Genomic DNA, 26,231 nt, shown 5'->3' on the forward strand with positions numbered 1-26,231 from the left:
GCGTCGGTCGGAATGCTGCAGCCAACTAAATGTGTGTGTGTGTGTGTGTGTGTAATGTGTCCAAGAATTTCGAAGAAGCAGGGTCGGTCGGCCTCATTCGTAGTGGCTTTTTTTGTTCGCTCTCTCTTGTTCCCGCGCACATAAACATAAACAAACAAACGAGGCTTTGCGCTGACAGCCATGCCACAGCATATTGGCATTGACTCTGAGAAATCTGCGGGCAGCGCTTCCCCCTGATGGGCTTTTCTTCCACAATCCTGTGCAAAAGAGCTTGGAAGGAGAGATTCATCGCGCGGTAATCGCCCTATACAACACAATGTTTCCAATAGACCTACACGCAGGCAATCCAGCTTTATGGAAACCCTAGAGGGTGTTACATTCTCCACACTGAGAGCATTTTCCATTCTTGCAACTTTACCTGCCATCACGGAGGAAAAACAGGGACATTTAAAACGTAATTAATCCTCCCAAATAGAGTCATTTCCGTCCCTTGTTTTTTTCACTTTTCCCAACGTAAAAGCCTGGGCTTCTGTGGAAATTGGGTGAATCCATCACACTTTCTGCGCCAATTCCAAGGGTCCCTTTCTCATAGACAACCCACAGGAAAGGCAGGGAGGCAAACGCAAAGAGACTGTCTTGATAATTTTGTATTTTCTCTGTGTGTTACTTTCTCATCTGACCTGGCAGTGTGCCCCCTCGCGCAGAATAATAGGAGCTAAAGCCATTCTCTTTTCGCCGAGCCATCAGTGAGCCATGGAGAGCCGGGGAAGAGGAAGTGATTTCCATGTATGGGAACATTCCCAGTAGCGTCTAAACCTCTCTCTCCTTGTTTTCCTAATTTCCTTTCCTTGCATCCTTCCTTTCTATGTGCATACCTACTTTTACCTGCGTTAGTCCCCGAGCACTCAGTTCCTCTGCTGTTGTCGTGCAACGTTACCTCTCAGCTCTCAGCCTCTGTTTACTTCTCCTTTCTCCCTCTCCTCTCTCGCGCGCTCTCTTTTTCTCTCTGTCTAGCTTGATGAATGGAGTCGCTGGACTGTGAGCGGCACATCCTCAACGGGGTGTGGCGGGCCATTGCTAGCTGTCTCGCATCACTTTTTTTCTCCCTTTCACCAGGGCTGCCTCTCGTGTTGGTATACACGGGTGAAAATCCTGTTTCTCGAGCCCATCAAAAGGGTCCCGGGAAGGAGTTTGACAGCAAAGAACACTCTTTTAGACTCTCACCCTTATCCCCTGCCACTGAGGAACTACACCGATGTCCACTCGGCTGAACATGTACAATCCCCACCTAGCCCTCTTAGGATCTCTGAGCAGCCAACTGAGCACGCTCCCAGCGGTCTTTGCCAGCCCCTCCTGCCCTCTCCGCACTCTTGACCCTTTTCTCTCTCGAATCATGGCTGGAAGTGGGCCAGCACGTCATCTCCTCTGAGATATGCCTAGGATCGCCATCCACTTTGCGCTCTCTGTCAGACAAACGGCGGTGGGTAAACTACCCTGCCGGAGGGGTGCAAAATGAATCGCCTCAGCCCCATTCTCTCATCCCTTTTGGCACAGAAAAGCTGGCAAGAGCAAACTGTCTTGTGCTGCTCGGAAAGTTTACGACATTATTATGAACCGCAAGTTACACATTGGGTAAACAAATTATTATTCTGTCAGCCGAACTGGCATAAAGTAAACTTTTGTTAGACGCCAAGAGTGATGAGCCCCCGCAGGGCCTTGAAGGAGTCTGTGTGGCTTCCAGCTGTTTTATAATAAGTAACAAATAAGCAGAAGTGGCTTGGTGTGTACGATGTAAGCAAAATGAGAACGGCAAGAGAGAGGACAGGTGATGGCAGAGAAAAGAAAGGATATAGACTGGATGCCTGTCCTCAATAAACCTTATATTTGAGTAAACAAACTATTCATTGTTGCATCTACTCGAAAGGTAGGAGAAACATCCGCACCTCAAATGAAAATATCCGTCTAGTTTTTTTCTGTAAGTATTTTTTTCTTCCCCGCTAACATAGTCGCAAAAGCTGTGCACCTGGACTGTCATTGTTTTTTCCGGGAGCCGTTTGGAAGGCTCCCGTGTGGTTTAGCACGTTGTAACTGCTGCACTTGCAATTATGTGTTCGACTCTCACCAGGCTCATTTTGCTACAGTGCATGAATTCAGAGCACGGCTGCTTTGCATAAAAACACTATTAAACGGCAGGGAGGGGGGGGGAGGAGGGTTCAAAAAGTAATCTGTTACACATAAACTGCTCTAAATCACTTTATCTACATCAATGCAAATGATGTATTTATTCAGCTGGCAATCGGTGCATTTATATTCAGTGTTATCCGCCACCATTATCTGATGTTAGTTTAAAATGTATGAAATTATGGTAATGGCAATAAAAACAGTTTGACTTTATTCCTCTGGGTAGTGCAATAACTAAATTATCTCATAGTACTATTTGACTAATCTGAAGACCCTATCAATCTATTGCAGCTACTATCTTTATTAAAATCTGATGTTATGTTATCTCAATCATGCTTCTAGATTCATACATTTTATTCTCTATTCATATAATTTTCTCTTCTGTTATTCTTCTCTGACAAATTATGGAATTTGCCGCAAATGTATCAAGCTTTCTTGGAGACGGAAATAAGTCGTAGCTGGCTAAAAAACATTGTTGGCCCTCTTTTTAGGAACAGGGGTAAACCCTTACCTCAATCTGATGTAAAGGAGAGATCCATGAGGGTCCTAGTTATATTACATTACATTACATGTTACTTGTTAGACGCTTTTATCCAAAGCGACTTACACACTCAATACTGTGGCCAATCCCCACAGGAGCAATTTGGGGTGAAGTGTCTTGCCCAGGGACACAACGACAGGCTGAATGCAGTGGGGTTTGAACCTGTGCTCCCTTGATGCGAACACCAACGCTCTATGTACTGCGCCACACGCCACTATATCAGAGACATTCAGGACCCTTCAGTGGGAAAAGGGATATCAGTGTTTGTTTGTTTTTTACAGATTTGAAAGGAATTCATAAGAAAACACACATGCCAAAATCACAGAACACTCAAAATAATGGTGACAGGAAATTGTAGCTTTGTAAAACTCAACAACAACCAGCAATTTCTGCAGAATAAAAAAAATAAATAAAGAACTTTGATCGCTCATGCAGCTTCCCAGATAATGATTCATTCATTTCCCCTCCACTCAGCGTGACGCTATCAGAAATGAATCATTTATAAGGACCACCTGTAAAGGTCACATAACAGGAGGTAATATAATTGCTGAATATGTAATATTACACAATACTGGCAAATGTGCCTCAAATAAAGGCATAAAACAATTTAAAAAAGCTAAATTAGACTGCTAATGTCATTCTCACATATCCCACATAATCAGTATGTATTCAATTTCAAAGACTCTATGCATGTACCCGGCGGGAATTGACATTTATTAGTGAAAGATTGCATTACAATTGGCAACAATGTTATCAACACTTCCTGTTTCCCAAATGGACATAGTCAAATGTGTTTGTATAGATTGTATTGCTGATATTAGATGTTAACACAGCTAACTAACACCTTTGGCATTATTAAAGTTATTTAGCTAGAGTGTTCACAAATGTTGGTTGATGTTAGCTTAAACATTAGCGCGCTTAGCAGACTTTCTTAGGGGTTTGTTCTGAAACTGGCAAATCAGACAAATCTTTTGCAAAACCCTAGGCTTTTGAAAATATGGTCCAAAATGTACTTTGGTGACTATGGGGGAAAAGAATCCTCCATAATGTACCAAGCGGACATGCGTTACCAAAGATATTCTGTTAGTGAAGGATTGCATTGCTAACGGCGCTAATAGTATAAAATGGTAAACACTTCCTGTTTCCCAAATGGACAAGTTCACATGTATTTATATATATATATATTTGAGCTGATATTAGATATAAACACAGCTATTGAACATGTTTGGCATTACTAAAATGAGTTAGCTAGAGCAATCGCAACTGTTAGTTGATGTTAGCTTAAATGTTAGTGTGCTATGCTAGCAGATTTTGATTGAGTTTGTTTCCGGGACAGAAAAATCAATCTCAAACAGAGTGAGTTTTCTCCTGATTTGTCCGTCTCAATAATGCAATTTTTGTTTCAGAATGTTCGAAAGATCTGTAGATTAAAAAAAAAAAAAAGGGTCCAATATTTTCTTTGGTAACCATGGGGAGAAAGAATCGTCCATAATCTGTGTTCACAGATTATGGACGATTCTTTCCCCCCATGGAAATTGTCTCTCAGTGCGGGGTCTGTATCACAAAACGTCTTTGTTGTAACTGGACATTCCTTGGAACACAAAAACAATGAGGAATAACTTTATATAAATATGATACAAACAGATGATACAATGCAGGTTTGCAGTCAAGGTAATGGAAATGGAGCTTTAACCTCGATAAATTGCACTACATTACATTTCTTTAGTTTGTTCCTGCATTTTTTAATTTTTCCAGTGTTTAATATTTCTCACTACAACTGTCTTCATGTCATCATATATTCTATTGTACAGCAGAGTTTCACCCTTAGAGAATAAGTCTTCTTTTCTGAAAGTGAGTGTGGGATGCTTCATAAATAACTCAATCCTCCTCTTGAAGAAGGGAGTGTTTTGAGTGCTGGGTTAAATTTCAGCGTAGCACCTGGGACTGATTCTGAGACGCTTGATAAATACGGGCCCTGATTGCATTTTCCTACCCCGCTGACATCCCATAATCTTATAATTTATTCAATCAGTGTAAATCCTGTTACTCAAACAAACCAGCAAGAATATTACATTTAAGTCTCGTTGAGTTCTTTTTGGTTCTTCTCTTGCAGCTTCTCCTGCTTTAAAATATCATAAATTGATGATTTTTGTCTCAAGAATTTCTCATCTCTACAAACCCATGTCCAGCCGTTTGCCTGCCTTTAGGCCGGGACAACACCTCATGTTAATTAAACCCGACTTTCTGGCTCCACAACGGCACATTCTGGGGGGGGGGGGAATTGAGCGTTTGATTCCCAAAACAGTTTGACTAATTCCGTCTGGTTCCAAATGCTCTGTTGTGGAGGCAAAGAGTAATAATGATGAGAGTGATAACTTTAACAATTAGGTAATAGCCAGTAATTTCCAATAATTGTTATTTTCTAATTAAGTTTTCACATCTTCGGAGCCCAAAGAAGAGATGGAGGAAATGAAATGAAAGGAGGGACTTAATTAAAACGGAGGTGGTTAATACCAGCAATGCTTTTTATCCTTTTATTTTCTCCATCCCTCTGTTTCCCTCGCTCTGTATTAATATTTCATCTAAAGTTCAGTGCTTTCTGCTTCAATAGACAGTGAAATCACTGCCGGAAACACTGCTCTCAGTCACATCTCTCTTTCTTTTTCTCCCTTTCACTCACAATCCTCCTTCGTTCTCCCCGTGTCGTATTTCTCCCTTTTTTTCCCCAACTTCTTCCCTTGAGCTCTCGCCGTCCATTTCTCTCTCACAATATCTCGCAGAATGTCAGTGACGAGTCTAACTGGTTCGAGCCAGCCGCAAACTTTACTTTCACTTCTCTTAGTCACATGAGTCAGTCATTCAGCCACTTTGTCATTTTATCTCTTTGTCAGTCCCCTCTAGAGTCCGGCCGTGTAAAGCTTTTTAGCTACCTAATATCACGGCAAGGCTGGTGCATTCTCTTCATAACCTTGGATTTCATTTCAATTCAAAACGTGGTTGTAGGGATATTTCAATGAAGCCCCTGCTGAAAGCTCCATTATATAAGTTACCATTACATTTAAGGTTGATTTAGGATGGACGCGGCCTGGCCAACTCCACATTGTTTAGCAGTGTTTGCACTTTAGGCACCTGAGTGCGCCCACACCAGCATGCAAGAAGAGGCATTCACATACTAATGGACTAATACACACACACACACACACACACACACACACACACACACACACACACACACACACACACACACACACACACACACACACACACACACACACACACACACACACACACACACTCGGGCATCCTCCTACTCTGTATGACATTAGAACAGAGCTCAGTAACTGCTAATGGCCTGCACAAGTTAAACAGCAGCATGCAGTGTTTTAAACTGCTTGCCCTGGAGCCTGTGAAGAAAAAGATCTACACTGTTTCATTATTAACCCTATTAGCACTGAGATAGAAGGCGCAGCTTCATTGCAAAGCAGTCTAATTTAACCCCGTAGTGACTTGGGGAAGAATACAAATTCCGCAAATGCTCTTTCCGCATCTCCATCCCCGCCTTTCTGTGTCTCAAACACTCGTGACGATGCCTAAATCACACTCCCCCCCCCCCCCACCCCCCCAGCCTTGATCCAGCCTTCCGTCTCTCTCTGGCCTTTTCCCTTAAGCCCTCTTGAGTATGAGTGCCTGTGTGATGGACTCCCCCCTAAGCGGATGCAGATTTTATTCAGGCTATTTTCAAAACCACTGCCTGCGCTTTAGCCAAGTAGACATTTTTTTAATGACTCCCCTAACCCGACGCCTTCCACCGCCGCCAACACGAGAGACATTACGCCTCAGATAAGACGCAGTTGAGTCTCACCCTCTTTATTTTTGTATTCCCACTCCCATCCCCTCCCCTCTCCGGCCCACAGGTACACTCCCCTCCTTTTCACTCCTCTCTGTCCCTTCCTCTCTTTCATTTAACATTTATCTGTCCACTTCTTCTTTTAGATCGTCCCCCCTCCCTCTCCTCCCCATGCAGCATGTTGTCAATTTAAGCTCATTTTCTGCACTTTTAAACCTGTATTAAACTCCACCCTGCATAATTAACACTCACCACCTGTCATTTCACTTCATTTCCAACTAATCCCCTCGCCAGCGTCGCACTGTTCATCTCTCTCTGGCAGCGGCCGGGCAAATTGTTCAAATAAAAACCCCTCTGAGTTTGTCCCGTGGGAATGAGCGCAGGCCGATATGAACTAGGTTAGAATGAAACATGTGGACAGTGACGTCTCGTCTGTGAAGTAGTGTTCAAATACGGCAAAGCTTTCGGTCTGCTCTCTCCATGGCACAATTATGGCCAGCTCAACGGGGAGCGCCTACATTAGTGAGACATGAAACATCGAGCTTAAGCGCCCATGTTGTTTCCTCACCGCCCGCTCTAATGGCTTTACCTGTGCGAACAAAGGACAGACCCGTGGCACACTCTATTTTCATCCAATGTGTGATTTTACCAGCGACCCCCAGGTGCTTTTTTGAGCCTTTTTATGAACCGAATCAGCTTGGAACCTCTCTTGGTCACTTACCTTTTCACCAGCCTTCAACTCCACTCGCCCCCCCTTTCCATCTACCTCTTTTTCTTTTCCCAGTCCATCACAGGTGGAAATGATGTATGACTCGTGTTGCCAGCTGCTCTACTGTGTGAGCTGCAAGCTGATAATGACTAAGTCTAGCCTATACTTTGCCAGCATCACACCCTCTTTGTCACTCTCCTCCTGAGCGCTCCCTGTGTGTGACAAGTGTGTATGAGCGAGAGTGAGGCTGGAGCTTGTGTGTGTGTGTGTGTGTGTGTGTGATTGTGTAAGAGAGAGACTATGGCAGGAAGTGCTGCGCCGGCGTAGGCGTGCCCCGATTCGATACACAATGGTACAGATCAATAGAAACAGCAGTCTTGTAAATAACTTTCCTAATTTGCCGTCTCATTAGCAACATTCCTGTTTATGTTCGAGTCGTCTTCGCCTCAGCCTTCTGCTGCTGTCAGTCCCAGATGGTAGGCATGGTAGTCACACAACATAAACTGGCATTTAGTGTTGATTCATTGGCACATGCTGTCCCTTTCCACTGGGCAGACCCCTGCAGGGGCCAAGGGGGCGTTTGCATAATCATTGTGTGACTTATTACTGTCATGTGAACTATGTGATAAACTGCTCACATTGAGCCAAAATATGTTTCCTTCTTGAAGATATTATAACAAATAGACTTTTTTTGGACAGCTACTGATCATGGAATCGTGCTGCAGGGATTTAGCCACACCAACACCAGTAAGATTGGTGTTGGGTGAAGGCCTGGCCTGCAGTCTGTGTTTTCTAATTCATCACAAAGGTGTTGTATGGAGATGAGGTCGGAGCTCAGTACAGGTTATTCCGCACCGAACCGGAAAAATCATTTGTTTATGGAGCTTGTTTTGTGTGCACAAAGCATTGTCATGTTTAAACAGGAAATGGACAAAAACACACTGTTGCCACAAAGTTGAAGCACACATCTGTGAACATTATTGTATGATAATGAAGCAACATATTCTGCTCAGTATTTAGTGTCTCTATTGTGACATGTCTCCATGCTTTAATGTTCAAAAAGCTCTTTATTTTTCTCATACTGCCTGTGCTGCAGCACCTCTTTTCACCCTCTGTCTGAAACCAGAGTCCAGTCTGCTCTGATTGGTTAGCTGGCTGGCTCTGTTGTGATGGTCAACTGCTTATACTGTATGTTTCGGAAATATCCCGCCCCTTAGCATTTAACAATGTGTTAGATCAATAGCCAATAGAAGCGCGAGTGTTACATAGTGATGTCTATATGTTATGGAAGTAAACAAAGAGTATAACACACAACAGGAAAGGGAAAACCCCCAAAAAGCATAATAGGGCCTCTTTAAGATGTCCTTTTATTGAAAGCAGCTACAAATATATCCACAGAATTGAATATTGAGTCAAGATTGCAATATGATAACATCTTTTAATGTATTTGACCATAATTAAAAGATCTATTGAGATAACGAGATACACAATTTAGTCGTCTAAACTGGTAACAGCAAGCACATAGCAACTCAAATGGAAATATATATATGTATTTATGAATTCCTCTTTATTTTGACTTGAAACTGTTGCGTTCAGTTCACTCTAAAGCTCTTAAATAAATGAGAAAATTCATTAGTTGTTGTCTCACGTGATTGTGTTTATTATAGACTATTTTTTTATTGATCTACTCTATTGTGCTATATCATTATCAAGATATCTTATGATGTTGGCCATATCGCCTGGCCCTCATACCGGCATTATAGATCAATACTTTATTCATCCCAAAAATGGGAAATGATTTTGTTCCAGCAGCAGTGTCAAGCATTACACAAGTTAAAGATGTTAAAAAGATACAATAAGATACAAATATAATCAAAAATAATCTCTAGAGCAGGGGTCTCCAACACGTCGGGCAGCTTTTCAGTAGCTCGCCGCTCGATTATCGATTATAGCGTAGTAAGGTTGCTTCTTGATTTTTCCGCCGCGGCTGGACAATAACGGTTTTTTATTTTAGAATTTTTTCTGTCACACGAATATCAAAATGGTCGGTGACGCAGAGATCTAGGAACAGACGTGACAGCGGCACAGCGACACCACACACGGAGCAGTCTGCTTTCTCCACCAGCACCAGTCCAGAACCAACAGAAGAATGACCCGCTCTGAATCAGGCCCTGTCGCTGCGGCTCAGAGACACACAGGGAGGGATTTGTGTTTTTTTTAAAAACACTCGTTATCGTCATGTCAGGTTTTTGGTGGATTTAATCAAGTCTTGGATTGCAGAGTATGAATGTCCTCTTGCTATTTTCAGTTGATATATACTTGTGTAAAGTTTGTGAAGGCAGGAGGAAAGCTTCCACGATCACCGTCTCCTCTGTTCCTCCAAACCCCGCCCCCTCCCTGTAAATAATTAGTGACAGGCTGATAGTGACCCGATAGAAACTTTATTATTCACTTAATCACTGATTGAGATATGATGAAGCTAACTTAATCTCATACATTCATGGGATTTATGTAACAGTAAGACAGAGAATATAAGTGTGCACCCACATGCAGTATTTGTGTTTGTATATGCTGTTGTAAATACTCCTGTTGTCTGCTGTGTTCAGACTCAAGTCATGTGTGTGATGCCACATTCAGGACCTTCAGTGTCCTTTTTTTAACAGAAGACCGTAGCTAGAAGCTGCAGCTAGACTGCAGAAGCATTCGTTTTTTGTTTTTGAGGATGGAACAATTTCACACACAGACATAGGGAGGACCTATACAATTGATTTATTATGGTTTATAATTGAATGTCAAGACGAAGAAGAAGATGAAAAAGATGGCTGAACTGTTCAGTGTCAATCCTGTGGAGACGGAGATGGAGATTATAAATCTCCAAAATCATGTTCAGTTTAAGTCTCAGCAAAACTCACAACATTTCTGGAGCCTTGTAGACCCAGAAAACTATAAGAACATCACCAAGCAGCACTGAACATGTCTGCTTTTTTGGTTCTGTTCTACATACCTTTGTGAAGCAGCTTTTTCTGACATGAATGAAATCTAAATACAGAACAAGACTGACTGATGAACATTTAAATGACTCTATTAGAGTGAACCTAAGTGGGTACACTCCAGCATACACCTCTGGTGGACTCCATGCAGTGCCAGTCATCTCACTGACTGTGAAAAAGAGTGAATGCACTTACATGTATTGTACACATGTGCCATAAGATGCTTGTAAGGTGGTGATTAAGGACATTTATGTGAATGTTCAGCGATGTACTTATGTGGGCCATAATAATATGTGAGAAATTGTCGTTTTCTTGGACCTTGATGTGAAGTTAAAATGTTTGATAAGCTTTAGGTATTGCAATTTCACACGTGTACAAAAGTATAGCTTAATTCAACTGATGAGTGCTATGTGAATACATATAAGCGATGTGATGCAAGTAGCTCTTGGCCACTTTCATTTTTTCAAAGTAGCTCTCAGATGAAGAAAGGTTGGAGACCCCTGCCCTAGAGTATCTGAATACTACACAATATAACAAAAATATTGAATGAAAGCAGTACAGTCGATTATGCATTATAAATGTGCAAAGAAGCTGTTGTGCAAATTGTTCTGGACACTTCACAAGCTATGGGGCAGAAAGTTCATTGTAGTAATTTTTGTACCTAAAACTTAATTTGAATCACCATGTCCTTATTTTTTAAAGAAAGTCTATGGAAGAAGTCACACAACCCTGCTTTGTAGAAATTGCATACATTATACTTCCTGTTTCGCCACTTATGTTTTGGCGGGAAACCTACCCGGATTATATAACATGTTTTCTAATGTAGGAAGTGTAATAATATACTCTCTATAGGCTTTATGTTTTGTCCAAAACATGTTAAAGTTCAAATGACATGTATTAGTCAGTCTTTTATGAATTGCAAAATATCTTAGTGGCATTCAAATGATTTGCACTTCAGTTTGCATCAAAGTGAAGGCTGTGTTTTGTGATCACTCACAAACTGAAACCCACTTATCCAATGTTATGAATGAAGGAATTTGATAGTGACTTGAAGAGAGAATAATAAATGAAAGGTAAGAACATATTCACAGAGAGTAATAAGGACAAATTACCTTAAGGATGTCAGAGGAGGTGAATAATGAGTAAAAGCTTTTTTTTCAACTAGCAGCACTATTCTATACAATAAGTAGACATTAGTCTGTAAGTGAAGTGAATCCCGCCGTTACTACCTGTACAGTACATTACACTTCAGGCGCTGTGAAACACGCTGGAGAGCATCCTGTGTAACAACTTGGGTAAAGGACAGAGGCGGGAAAGGAGGAGGAGGAAGCAGTTGTTCACCAGGAGGTAAATGAAGTAAAGCACAGAAGAAGAAGTGGGTAAAGAGCATCCTGCAGAGCAGCATATGGTAACGGCCCCCGATTCATGGCCCTTTAGAGCCATGAGGCCAGCAGTGAGCCTAATGTCACTCTCACTGCTTGCAATGTGTGCAGAGATGCTGCGGCGCTAGCTAGCAGCTAACCAGCGAGCATATTTAACAATGAAAAACAAATCCCATTCAAATATCAGTGGTGTATTTGTGTAATTTGTGCTGTTATGTAATCTCTATTGAGAAAAAAAAAAATCTCTATTGCAGCCCCAATAAACACATTTAATTCATGTAGTATTTTTTAAAGAGGAGCATTTCTCTCCGACAATAGAACCGCATTTAATAAAGACCAATCAGGTAAACACGGAGATCATAGCAGGGAAACAGCATTATTATAGTGGGCAGCTTATTAAAAAACGGCTATTAGATTCACTGGGGTTTCTTCTTGATCTAGAGGGAATGTGTGCTAATCCCCTCAAATCCATCTTGGCTGTTTGTATTTCCACAGAGTTGTCCATGCAAATCTACTCGTCTTACCACAGCAACAACATGCTGGTTCTTGGCTTGATAACTGTTTTTTCACTTGAGATGTGACAGGGTTACTGATTTTCTGACTGATATTTACAGCCATGGTGTTACATGTTTAATATTTTTTTTATATCAAGAAAGCCTTTCATCTTATCCTGTTTGGTATGAAATACTTATCTCACAGATGGATGTCCTTATTGCCAGGGTGACCCTTTGTCTCATCAGTGGGAATTCACAGTGTTGTTCAGTGCTTGTTGGTAATTGCAAGGTGCCTTACATTTACACATGCTATAGTATGCAGGGCATTTTAAAACCCAAAGGCTGTAGTTTACTTTCCCTGTGATATTTTTCAAAGTGGTAATTTAACTGTTAACCTTTATAAGAAAAACACTCAATAAGGTGATTATATTTGTATGACTAATGGCTCCGCATTGTTGTATAGCTGCAGAAGCGGTCTACACTGGTGTTGAGGAGGCTGTGTGTGAGCAGCAGCTTAAATTCTTTGTCACTGCATTCACACAGTATGTTAAGGCACCGTGCTGAGAGTAGGTCACCTGTTTGTTAGCAGCACTTAGAGCCCACAGCTGCTGAAGGAGTGCAATTGAAGCAGGAGAAAGAAGAGTTGGCAAGTGTAAACATATGTTTTCGGTAATGGGTACGTTTTTTAAACATGTGTAATGTGAGTTAAATGTGAGTTAAAGTAAGACATAAGTAAAACATGAGTCAAATGTGATTCAAACACATGAGTAAAAGCATGAGTATAAACATCATTAAAATGGAAAAGGTGAGGTAACATGTGAATGTGTGTAAGATCTGAGTGACACATAGGAAAAGTGAGAGTAAAACGTAATCAATATGTGAGTAAGATACAAATGAGTATAACATGTCAAAGACGTGTAGTATGTGAGTAACACTTGGTTAATATGAGAAAAACATGAAAAACATTTGTGTAACACGTGAAACGCAAATTAAGGCATGAATAAAACATAAGCAATACATTAGTAAAACACAAAAAAATATAATTTCCACATGAATAAAACAAGAGAAAAACGTTATAAAAAACAAACAACCTAGATATATAAGTAAACACATGTGTAGACATGAGTAAAAGTATAGGCAAAACATGAATAAATGGTGAGGTTACATGAAAAACATGAGTAACACGAGAGGAAACATATATGTAAAACATGTGAAAAACATGTTTAATACGTGAGTCTCAAGTAAAATACAAGGTAAACGTGAGTAACACATGATTAAAACATGTGAAAAAAACCTGTGGCATAAATGAGCTACACATAAGTAAAGAAAGAATACAATGTAAGTAAAACATCAGCGCAACTTAATCATGGCTAAAACTCAAACGCGATTAAATTAATGCAAGACATGAGTTATTAAGGGGTGGAAATAACACGAGTAAGTTAAACGTTAGTAAGTTGTGAGTAAAACATCCGTAAAACAAGTGTGAACCAAATAATGCAAGTCATAACTCAGGTAAAACATCAATAAAACATCAGTGAAACAAGGAAAACACAAGCCTTTATGTAGAAGCTGTATTGATTGGACCAGAGGCCTATCTGTTCCCACAGATCCTGTGCAGACAAGCCTTCAGGGAATCATCGGGCAGACTTTGACACTGAATACCTCTGCTGCTGTTTGCATCCTGTTTCCTTGTTTAACCGTGACAATGATTGTTCCCTGACCTTCACCCAGCAGCTCCAATCGGTTCTGCTGCCACCACAGAGAACATTTGTATTGACTCCCCTGTGTGTTCCAATGCATCCCAGTGTCACATCCTCGGTAATTGTTCGGGGAATTTAAGCAACCTGGAGGCAGTTAACACTCTACAAGTTGTGCTGTTTCCAATATTTAAGACTCAATGTAAGAAAACATCAAAATAATAATAACAATTTTAAAATGCCTACGGGGAGAAAAAAATGTCCAAGTAAATTGAATGAATAGAACCAAAAAATTCTAATAAATATATGGTAACTTATTTGTATGTGTTAGAGAGCATGCCATGGCATGGCCTGGCATCAGAGGAAAACAACATTAGTATTATTAAAATCCTGTGACTTTTAACATTCCAAGTATAGGAAATACTTTTAAATAATTAAATAATTCTGATCCTAATCTTTTTTTGTGCCTGAGAGGTTGCATGGGGCAGACACAACTTTTTTTCCAGTATGATTGAAAGTTGACAGATCAGAAAAAAGGAAATATGTGTTCTGAAAGACGCTGCCAAATGTTAACAGTGTGAAAGGAAACTGCTGGGGAAATAGAGCAGCACTTGACCAAAATTCAAACCTGTCCGGAAACAATTATTACCGAAATTCTACAGTCATCTTCAATTATTTGAAAAAGAAAAAAGAAAAGTCATACAAGGGGAAATGGAAGAAAGCTGCATTCTCGCTGGACTTTCTTTCTCTGCTTGCCACATCTACACCAGGTCTCACATCTCACGTCTTTTTATTTTTTATTATTTTAATTGTTTATTTATTTGATTATTAATGTATTATACACATTTACATAAATCAATTATTGACCTTCAGATTTTCTGTTCTGTAATTCTTCATACTGTATATAATTATGGTCATGCCAGTAAAGCTATTTAGAATATGAAAATGTGTCAAATGACCTGTTTTTCCTCAGGTAGATAACTTGTTAGAGTTAAAAACCCCTGTGTGCTTTAAAAAACGTTTTATCAAGACTTGAAAAAGACGACAATCAAACACCCCGCGTGATAACCGCCGCCGCTATGATGTGTGAACTGTTATCCCGTTTCTCAAAGTGAAATAACCTCACATTTGGTGTCGCTGTGATGTTGTCAGATTTACAGCTGACGGTGTGCCGGCCTCAGATACTGCTCTGCTGAAGTGCTGGCTATCTTTTATTCTGTCAGCCCAATTTGTTTGTGCGATGTATTTCACCGCTCGCATTTACAGGTCTATCCGATTCCCTTAGCTTTAGCTGCGCCGATAACAGCTCTGTTTGAATGAGCCTGTCTGTTCTGTCTGTGCGTTCCAAATAGTGATATCTCACCCTTTCCCTCGCTCAATTTCTATCTTTCCTACCACACTTAGTCTTGTCAGTGCAGCTGGTGGACTATACATGTGTGTTAGATTTAAATAAAGTGCTCGGTGAAATGAGGTACATTTTATGCAGCGATGCACAGATGTACTCCATATTTTCATCAGATAAATGCATCGGGCGAATCATAAAAGACGTGTAGCGTACTGTACTGTGTGTCTCAGTGTACTGTAAACTGCAACGCCAGCACTGTGATAATGTGCTGCTTTAATGTGCCCCGCACTAAAAGTAAAACCTGCATGTTTAAACAGGACGGCAGCGCACATGAAAGGGCCCTTTACCTTGATTAATTCTTGTTAGCTGGACGGAGGAATGGACTCAAAAAAGTAGATGCAGTTAGCTCATGTCATGGAGTTCAAATGTTTTTAAAGGCGTAGAGAGAGCAGCTTTGCTTACCTGTAATCTTTTCTTCACTTTAATCTCCTCTGTTCCTTCTGTTTCTATTAAATCCTTTTAATTAAGTTATTTTTTTACAGCAGGTTTTTCTGGCCATATTTACCAGCCTTTTAATAACACCACAATGTGAAGGCGTTCAGGCGTTGCCTTTTCTCTTCTCTTTTATCTCCCTCCTTCATCCTCTGTTCTGTTAAATTAAATGCCTTGTTATCTGAACATTTGCAAATATTGGCTCAGCGCAGGTAGGGGAACAGCAATGTGGAAACAGTTTAAAAGACAAAAAAGAAATGTTTAATGTTTGCATAAAGTATATCGGAGCTACTGGAACACGGCTAATATGTTCCGTCATGTTTCTCTCACAGGCATGTGGTCCTTCTCGGTTTCTGAACTGGCCATCCCGGGCGCTGAGATCGGACGCATCTCGGCAACGGACGCCGACCTCGGTGAGAACGCCAAGCTGGAGTACACCATCCTGGAGGGGGAGACGGGGGAGACGTTCAACATCACCGGAGTGAACCAAGAGGCGGTCATCACGCTCAACAAGGTGAGACGACAGAGAACAGGAGAGCAGGGTCATGTACTGTACAGAAAGGTTTTTAAAGGTAAAAGTCAAAAAGGTGGAGGAGTGAAGAAGAAGAAGAGCAGATGATGAGGAGGAGGGGAGGTGATGACTCAGGTAATGAGGGCAGAGGAATTGTGCTCTGCCTGTGAGTCAAAGCATAGCAAACAAAACATGTTGTCTAAGCCCATTAACCTGGAATTACCCGGATATACACAAAGACACCGGATAAGCCTATAAGATCGGAAATGATCCACCCCCTCAGGAGTCTCTTTAGTGAGGCGTTTTAAACAGGTGATCTATATTCATCTCACCTTTTCTCTTTTTTCGACGGTTTGATGGTTTTCTAACAAACTGATTTCCTGCTCGATTCACTGTGAGCCAGCGTCCTCCTTTTTTTATCAATATTTCCTTCTGTGTACAGTGGACATAATGAAGCGTCTTCCCGAACTCAATCCAAGCATGACGTACCCAGATGCAAATGTTTGCGGCAGCTTTAGTTGGGGTGTGGTTTGCAGCGAGAGTGTTTGGACCAGCCGAGATTGTTAGACTGCTTTCCTTATTCAGAAGGTTTTCCCCCCTGCGGAGCGTCTGCATGCACTGAAGGATGAATGAGACGCTGCCTTCCCATCCTGAGTTCAAATGGCTAATAGTTCCCTTTAGTGTAATAGTAGATGATTTCAAAGTCAAACGTTCCCTAAGCTGCCTGTCGTCTCCAATAATCACATTCATCTGAAGATGTGTGTGCACAGTGGGGAGGTGAATGGGGGAGGGGGGGCTGACACCCACTCATTACCAGTATGACTAATAAGAGTTCATACCTGTCTGTCTCCGGAGAACGCCCTCACTTGTACTGTAATGTCGACTTAATGGGGAGAGGGGCCCAGTGTGTGGGAGGCATGTCTGAGATATGATGCTTTCATTTTCTAATGAGCCTTACACAAGTGACTCACACACTTCAATGAAACATACATGTGTGTGTCTAATAATGCTGTCAGAAACTTCTTCCATCAATGGATGTCAGTCAGTAAGTGCTTAATCAGTATGTGCTAGTCATATGAGCTACACAGGGTGTTATATATGCATTAAGGTGCAAGAGTAGAGTGTGTTGATACACTTGTTTGCTTGTCAGAACATGTGTGTGTTAAAAAGAGTAGCCATGGAACTACTGTATATGAATATTTTATGTCAATATTATCATGCAAGTAACTATTTTATCCAAATAATCATCAAAAATATGGTTTACTTTTTTAAATGTAACTAAAATATGCAAGAAACAATTCTCCGTGGGTTCCCGGATGTATAATCTGAGTATCTTTGAAACTGAATTTGGCCTTTGAGATTACACTTCTTGACTTTATTCAGGAATGAAGCTGTTGGCACATGCAATTAGGGCAACAAGCAGGCTAAGTTAGGAAGTATCTTTCACAAAAAGAAAGACGTGAAACTAACACATTTCAAATATCTGTAATTTTGCCAACATCTTATAAGACAGAATTTTGTGATACCAGAAATAAAAGATTTAAAAAAGGACATAACAATAGTGAGTGAGCGATATATGGATTAAGGGATTGATGGGTGGAGGCGTGAAGGGATGTGGGTGAGGATGAAGAGATGAGAGGAGTGAGGGACGTAGTGATGAAGGGGTTAATGGGTGGAGGCGTGAAGAGATGTGCGCGAGGATGAAGAGATGAGGGAATGTAGGGATGAGGGGTGTTGGGTATGAAGGGATGTTGGAGAGGATGAAGGGGTGAGGGTAGGCACATTCAAATAAACCAGACACCGGGGTTGTGTTTTTTCTATTGCTGGTTTTTATCCAACTCTGAGTACAAAACTTTACCAAATTGGATATACAGTATAATAAACAGAGACAAATGGCAAATCCTTCTTTTGAGACACTTGAATCACATTTCTCCTTGATGAATGACTTAACTGATTGTGATTAACAAAGATTCCCTCCAGAGATGTATTGTAAGTGTTTTAAGATATTTTTAGTTAATAATAGCTTGTGCCTCATATGATATTTCCAAAGCAAAGGGTTAGGATTAAAGAAACTATTTAATAAAAAGTTCTTCATACCTAATTACAGGCCCATCTCAAAGCTCCCATTCGTGTCAAAAGTTTTAGAAAAAGTCCTTGCTAACCAACTCAATACATTTCTGAATAACAATAACATCCTTGACAAATTCCAATCAGGTTTCAGAAAACATCACTCCACAGAATCAGCTCTCCTCAGGGTCTCCAATGACATCATGATGGCATCTGATGCAGGTGATTGCGTAGTTCTGGTGTTGTTGGACCTGAGTGCAGCTTTTGACACAGTGGACCACGCCATCATGCTAGATAGACTCAGGGAGTGGGTAGGCATCTCAGGGTCTGCCCTCCAGTGGTTTGCCTCGTACCTCAGTGGGAGAAGTTTCTCCTTGGCCCGTTCTCATCATACAGCACTTCCCTATCCTGCAGCCTGCCCCAGGGTTCTGTTTTAGCCCCCCTTCTTTTTGCCCTTTACATGCTCCCATTAGGCCCCTTAATTAGCCAATTCAAGGGTATCTCGTATCACTGTTACGCAGATGATATCCAGATATATTTATCCTTCAAACCCGTCAAAACTGAGAATTTAAACACCCTGATTACATGTCTGTCTGCCATTGAGGAGTGGATGTCAAGCAACTTCCTACAGCTCAATGCATCAAAAACGGAAGTCTTGAGCTTAGCGGCTAATAACATCGCCTCTAAGGTAGCAAGCCACCTGGGTTCATTTAGTGGTAACGTTAGGGCAAACATAAAAAACCTTGGTGTAACCTTCGATCAGGCTATGCTACTAGACAAACACATCAAACTCCTGACCCGTACCAGTTTCTTCCACCTCAGGAACATTGCCAAGCTCAGGGGCTTTCTATCCAATGCAGAACTGGAGATGGCTATCCATGCCTTTATTTCATCCCGGCTTGATTATTGTAATGCTCTGTTCTCCTGCCTCAACAAAACATCAATAAACCGGCTACAACAGGTCCAAAATGCTGCAGCCAGATTAGTCACTCGGTCCAAAAAAACATGCCACATCACTCCGATCCTTTCTGCCCTGCACTGGCTCCCTGTCCATCTCAGAACCCAATTTGAGGTATTGGTTTACACATATAGAGCTGTCCATGGCCAAGCCCCCCACCTACATTAACAACCTTATCCACCCTCGCAGCACAACCCGGACCCTGAGGTCCTCTGAGCAAGGCCTCTTAAGCGTGCCGCGAACCAGGTTAAAAACTAAGGGGGACCGTGCCTTTGAGGCGGTGGCCCCAAGGCTTTGGAATGAACTCCCCCAGAAACTGAGAGCCTCTGTCTCAGTGGAGATTTTTAAGGGGCAGCTAAAGACTCACCTTTTCCGACGGCGTCGGAGGAGGTGAGTTTGTAGCTGTTTTTCATTGGTGTTTTATCCTATCTTTTACTTGCTGTGTTTTATGCCTTGTATTATACATTTTATAGTTGCATTTTGTATTGTGTACTGTATGTAAAGCACTTTGTACATTCGTGTTGAGAAGGGTGCTATATAAATAAAGTTTTACTTACTTACTTACAAATGTTCTTTGAGGTATTTATAAAAATAACAGCTACTCTTTCATTTAAAAATTCAGAATCTATCAATTCAAATTTTGCTCATTAAAAAGGTAAAACAATGCACTAAAAAGTCCCTTTGTGTCTGGAGGCTTCAAATTGCCAACTCACATTGAATATTGGATTGTGATTATTCAGATTCAAGGTGATTTCAGAAAAAGAAATTACCCAACATCTAAGGGCATTAACAAAAGGCAAAAACACTTTGAGTGTTGAGAAGACTTGAAAGGTCCCCTATTGTACTCTTTAAAAATATATATATTATAGGTCTCAGATATATACAAAACATGTCTCTAAAGTGTTTTGCTCTAAATACCAAACAGATCATAAATTGTAGCATGCCATAAACCCCTCTGTTTCAGCCCTGTTTCAGAAGTGCTGATTCTGTGTCCGTAGCTTTAAATGCAAACGAGCTCCTGCTGGCCACGCCCCTCTGAGAGATGATTGGTTTAAAAAAACAGAATGTTGCTCTAGGAAGGGATTCAGGTGATAAGGTGGCGGGTGTTAGCTTGGTTGGTGATTGGCTAATGGTTGCACAACCCAAAAAAACCTTGTGACATTACAACGTGCCTAAAATCTGATCAGCTCATTTTTCAGACAGGTTTTTATATAAATGGATCAGGACAAAAAGAGAGGGAATCTTTTTTCCTGCAACTTTCTGAATCACTTTACACAGAGGGGCCACTTTTTATGTATAAAAGACATGAAAAAGTGGATATTGCATAATAGGTGACCTTTAAAACTCAATAGTTGATAAACTTAAGATTTTTTCATCACCAAATGTTGCCTTTCTATTGAATTGATAGTCAGTCATAGTGTCTTATAGACATCGCACAATACTGCACAATACTGCACAATACTGCGACTTCATTTGCCTAATCCTCCCCCAGGGACTTATTCCAGTGTGAACGCGATCTGCTCTTTAGTTCATCAGAACTAAAGAGTTCTGATGAACTAAGTACTGGGAACTAAAAGTACTACGGCAAAGTACTCGGTGTGAAAGCGCCTATTATTTCAGAGAATAGAGCAAATCTGCAGAAAGAAATAACAGTGATTTGGCAACATTTCCATTTGTATTCAGAAGACCATGTACTAAAGCTATGATTTGGGGGTCTTTTTACTGGTGAGCGTCTGTGTGAAAAAATATTTGTGTGAGTCGGGTAGCTCTGCATATAGAGAGAGTGTTTGAATTCATCACGGTGTCAGTTCTCAGCCTTGGGTTTGTAGGATTCGTTAAAAACAATCTGCACCTGGAGGTGGTGTGTAAAGCAGAAATCCCAATCCTTTGAAGAGAAGAAGCAGAGAAGGCAGGGAGAGGACTGGATATGGTGAGAGATGCAAGGAGAAAGAAATAGAAGGAAAGGGACCCAGGAAAGAGGAGAAAAGAGAAGGGATGGAGAAGATGGAAGCACTGAGGGAGGAGAGTTAAAATGAGGTCCCGCAGAGCCAGTGACAGCCGAGAGTGCAACAAGAGAGTAAGAGTATTGAAGGAACCAGAAAGAGAAAGAGAGATGCAGAGACAGCAAGAGCTGCAAAATCAGTGACAGCCTTAGAGAGAAATTAGCACAGCGAGAGACTGAGAGGCACAGAGAGGTAGAAATACCCATCTACTAAGAAAAGCAGGTGAAGAAATAATCATAAAAATGAGAGCTCAAATGAAGAGAAACTTGGAGGGATGCAGCATGGCAACAACAAGACGGAGCCAAGATCTAAGCGCGGGGTGGTACGAGAGAGAAGAAAAAAGAACATGCTGTGTCGATCAATTCAACATGCGCTGGGAGACCGGCAGAAAATTACATGTAAACAAATACAGTAAACACCTCCAACCCACAGTACTCCTCCCACTGGATTCGTCCACAGTGATCTCAGAGACAGAAACAAATTCTACAATTAGGTTTTGAAAATGGAATCCGTCATGCGTTTTTGTGTTGTTTTAATCCCTCCACAAAAGCTCCAAGACAGGCAGAGACATAGACTAGAACAGCTATGCTATAGGTACAATGTTAATTAATGCTGATGACTCATATGTTACATGTGGATACATAATAAATGCATGAAAGCTTAGTGGAACATATACCGAGTCATTTACAGATGCGTTAAGGCAGATGTAGCATAAGGAGTTTTAGCATTTTAAGTAAAATAGATTGTGCAACACGGGACTCTTTACCCACAGAAAAGGTAGGGACACACCAAGCTGACACCAAATAACTGACACAGACGGACCCGACTGTTGTGTCACCTCGCATCTCCTGTGTCTTGGCCATGTGTCGCACTGGAACACACCGCAAAGACTTCAGCCGACGGCCAAGTAGCACGTACGAACTGCGCAAGCGTGAGTGGCAATAACTCTCCTTACCAGCAGGCGGCGGTAGTGTGTATTCGTCATTCAAAAGAGGCAACAACCGGAAGACAGACTGCCTGATAACCGAGAGAAGAAGAACAGACTGTGTGATATAAACAAACAACAAATAGCGTGTGCGTTCCATTTTCCCTCTCCTCCATCGAAAACATGTTTAATGCGGTACTGGCGGTGTCAGCCCCAGTATATCATGTAATTTAAATCAGCTCCTCCTTTACCAGCTGCAACATTAAAGGTAGGGTAGGTAAGTTTGAGATACCGGCTCGAGATCGCTAGAATTTGAAAATACACAACCGGAGAAAATCTGCCACTTCCTTACAGAGCCCCTCCCCCAACACACACGAACGCGCACATGACCAATGAGGGCACGAGATAAGTCTGTGCACAGATGGAAGGCTGACAGGCAGGTAGGCCATCCAGTTATTTTAGCCGGGCCAGCTAAAATGATTGGTCGTGCTTTTTACAGTACTACGGCTTCCACAGATGACGGTTTTTTTATGGATTTTTGGTCAAAGCACTTAAGATATTCATTGCTATCGGGATGTTAAGAGCATTCCATGGAATATAACAAAAAGTGTATCTCGAGCCGGTTTCTCAAACTTACCTTCCCCACCTTTTAGTGATGAGCACATTAATCCATCAATAATTATAATACAATAATATATATATTATTCTGTTATTGTTATATTTACCACTGTAAATGAATGAAATAATGTTTTTGTAAATGAAAGAAGCAAGAAACACTTATTTTTACTCAACAAATCAAATGTGACTTTCAGAGATGAAAATGAAAAAGAATAGCCGTCTGTGTGTGCCTTCTTAAATCGTTTGTTTACGTCCCTCACTTCCGTTTTGCTTCTCATGCACTGATTCGCTAGCTGAACAGCCAATCAGAGGGATTTATTTGACCGACAGCCTTTGGCCGATTTTGGCCAAAAAGGTGTCGGCACGGCCGAAAAGACACAACGGTGCGGGACACACCAATCTGAGTAGGGCGACAGGACGCTCATCGTCGGCCTGACATCCATCGACGGACAAAATCGGCTTGGTGTGTCCGGGGTTTAAAAGGGATTTCTTTAGAAAGGACCATGTCACAACAATCTGATATTTAACGATTTAATGAGTTGGAATATATAGATGTGGAGGGGGTGATGAAGGTGGATGACAAATTACGTCTGTTGCTGGTCTAGGAGGATGTGTTGGAGTCGAGGCAGTGGGAGACTCAGGGTTGGGGTACCGTCTCAGGCCAATTTCTGTTCGAGCTGATCATGGGACCCCCAGAAGGTCCATAGAGTGCGACATTTAGAAAATATCCTCAAGTTGAATAGAGGGAATACACAGAGGATGGAAGGGATGAAGGGATCGATGGGTTCAGGGATGTGGTTGAGGATGAAGGGATCAGGGGAGTGAGGGATGTAGGGATGAAGGGATTGATGAGTGGAGCGTGAAGGGTTGTAAGGGGAAGAAGGGATGAAGGTAGTGAGGGATAAAAGGATGTAGGGATGAAGGGATCGATAGGTTCAGGGAATTGGGTGAGGATGAGGGGATTTAGGCCTGAAGGGATTGATGGGTGGAGAGTAGAAGGGATGTGGGTGAGGATGAAGGAATGAGGTGAGTTAGGCATGTAGGGATGAAAGGTTGGCCGGGTGAAGGCATGAAATGATGTGGGTGAGGATGGAGGGATGGATGGGTGTAGGGGTTAACACTAGAACCGCCAGAGATTTTTTATACCTAAAACCGCCACCTGGGTCAAATTGACCCACTATTAGAATGCATTGATTTTCAAGGTAAAATGTTCTTTTATTGAACAGTGAGTTTTGATCGCACAGGGATGAAACGTATACCAATATAATCTGTGGACTCTCAGGGCTCGACATTATAAATGGCCCGCTGGCCCGGAAGCATTATTTAGACACCGCGGCCAGCATAACGTACTTTCAACTCGCCCCACAGTTGTTTGCTGCGGAGCGCAGCGCGAGCAGTCTCCCGTGAGCGGGAGCACACTCCTTCACTACAGACTGTCTCTATCTCTCTCTCTCTCTCTCTCTCTCTCTCTCTCTCTCTCTCTCTCTCTCTCTCTCTCTCTCTCTCTCTCTCTCTCTCTCTCTCTCTCTCTCTCTCTCTCTCTATCTATAACTATCTATCAATATATCTATCTATCTCTCTCTCTCTCAATCTATCTCTCAATCTATAAGGAACCGCAGTAGACAAAAGGCGTTGCTATAGCAACACGTCATGTTTATATGAAAAGGGGTGGGGTCAATATGACCCGCTGGGCAGAAATAGGTATAAATGGCAATTTTTTGGGCGATTTCTTCAATCTGACTTCATATTGACCATTTTTAACAACATAGGGTGCTACATAACACACTTTCAGGAAAAGTCACGGACTGGAAGACTTTAATATTTTATTGAAAAAAAGTTGCACACAATAAAAAACAGCTTTGGGTCAAATTGAGACCCGATTGGCGGTTCTAGTGTTAAAGGATGTGGTTGAGGATGAAGGGATCAGGGGAGTGAGGGATGTAGAGATGAAGGGATTTGGGTGAGGATGAAGGGATGATGGTAGAGAGGGATAAAAGGATGGCTAGAAGGGTGAAGGGATGAAAGGTTGGTCGGGTGAAGGCATGAAAGGATGTGGGTGAAGATGAAGGGGTTGATGAGTGGAGCATGAATGGTTGTTAGGGGATGTAGGGATGAAGGGAATTGGGTGAGGATGAAGGGATGAAGGGATGAGTGAGGGATAAAAGGATGTAGTGTTGAAGGGATCCATGGCTAGAAGGGTGAAGGGATATGGGTAAAGATGAAGGGATAAGAGCAGTGATGGATGGAGGGGGAAAGTGATCTAGGGATGAATGGAAGAAGGGGTCAATGGGTAGAGGAATCGGGATAAAGGGATTTCGCTGAAATGTATGAGTCAAGATTACGAAGACAAACTGTGGTCGGATGTTTTAGGCGATTAGAAGTTGTCTTAATTGTGATTTGAGGTGGGGTTGAGACACTGACATGCTCCAGAACCTAAGAGAAGTAATAACTTCATGACCTTCAATCAAGCCTCAGACTGATGGCACTTGTCCCTATAGCCTGTTTTAAATTGAAGTTGTCTGAGGTCCTTACCACCAGCTGCTCTTGCAGTAATAAGTAGTACCTTTCTTACTGTCCTAATGTGCACAATGTAGTGACTGCTTTTCGTCTTTTGTTTACTGAGTTGTGTTCTCTGTATTTTATATGTCTGTGTTATGTGTAATAATGTGTAACGTTGCTGCCTTCTTGGCCAGGTCAGCATTGTAAATGAGATTTTATCTCAATGCTTTTATCTGGTTAAATAAAGGTTAAATAAAATCAAAAGAAATTAATTTAGCCTCCCAGTGAATCCAAGCACAACTAATGAAAAGCATGTCAAATCGGCAAAAACTAATAGAATTAAAAACTAGCAAAGCGTAACATTAGAGTTGAGTTTCCATCTCGTTAAACAAGCAAAACCAAAATGAATAAATAAATCCAATATTACATAAATAAAGAAATAAAACTGCCTTTTATTTTACTTCATGCATGCATGCAATTGTTTAGGGTGTGTTAAAAATAAATATGCCCAGGCGTCCAAAGCAGGCTTTTCGAGAATGTGAAGCATTTTTACAGGGAAAGAGATGATCCGAGTGCCCCCGGAGAAGGAAGGAATTTCTGAGCGGAACAATTTGTGTTGCCACAGAGTTGGCCTTGACCTTGCTGGTCATCTAGCTGCTGTAGGCTGAATCTCTTTAACCGTTGATCTGAGATTGCACACACATACACACACACACACACACACACACACACACACACACACACACACACACACACACACACACACACACACACACACACACACACACACACACACACATACACATACACACACAGGCACTAAGAGATACACAGAATGGAGACGCACACCTACACAATCACCAATAAACCACAGAGAGAGATATGCTGTGGCACACATCAATATAACACACTTGACCTTGCGGCTCTGCGTTTAAACTGTGGGGAATGAAGGGAAGAGGAGCTGCTCATTTC

The 26,231-nt window shown here is 41.6% G+C and overlaps 1 protein-coding gene across 1 annotated transcript in view; it reads left to right on the top strand.

The window, feature by feature from the left end:
* The window catches only part of LOC117489004, a 158,690-nt gene that overhangs the window by 98,828 nt on the left and 33,631 nt on the right, over window positions 1-26,231 (top strand). The window contains exon 6 of the mRNA XM_034138220.1: window positions 16,011-16,192. Coding sequence (XP_033994111.1) covers window positions 16,011-16,192 — 182 coding nt within the window. The remainder of the gene's footprint in view (window positions 1-16,010; window positions 16,193-26,231) is intronic.

This window comes from Trematomus bernacchii, unplaced genomic scaffold (genome assembly GCF_902827165.1).
Source record: "Trematomus bernacchii unplaced genomic scaffold, fTreBer1.1, whole genome shotgun sequence".
In the NCBI taxonomy this organism is placed as follows: domain Eukaryota; kingdom Metazoa; phylum Chordata; class Actinopteri; order Perciformes; family Nototheniidae; genus Trematomus; species Trematomus bernacchii.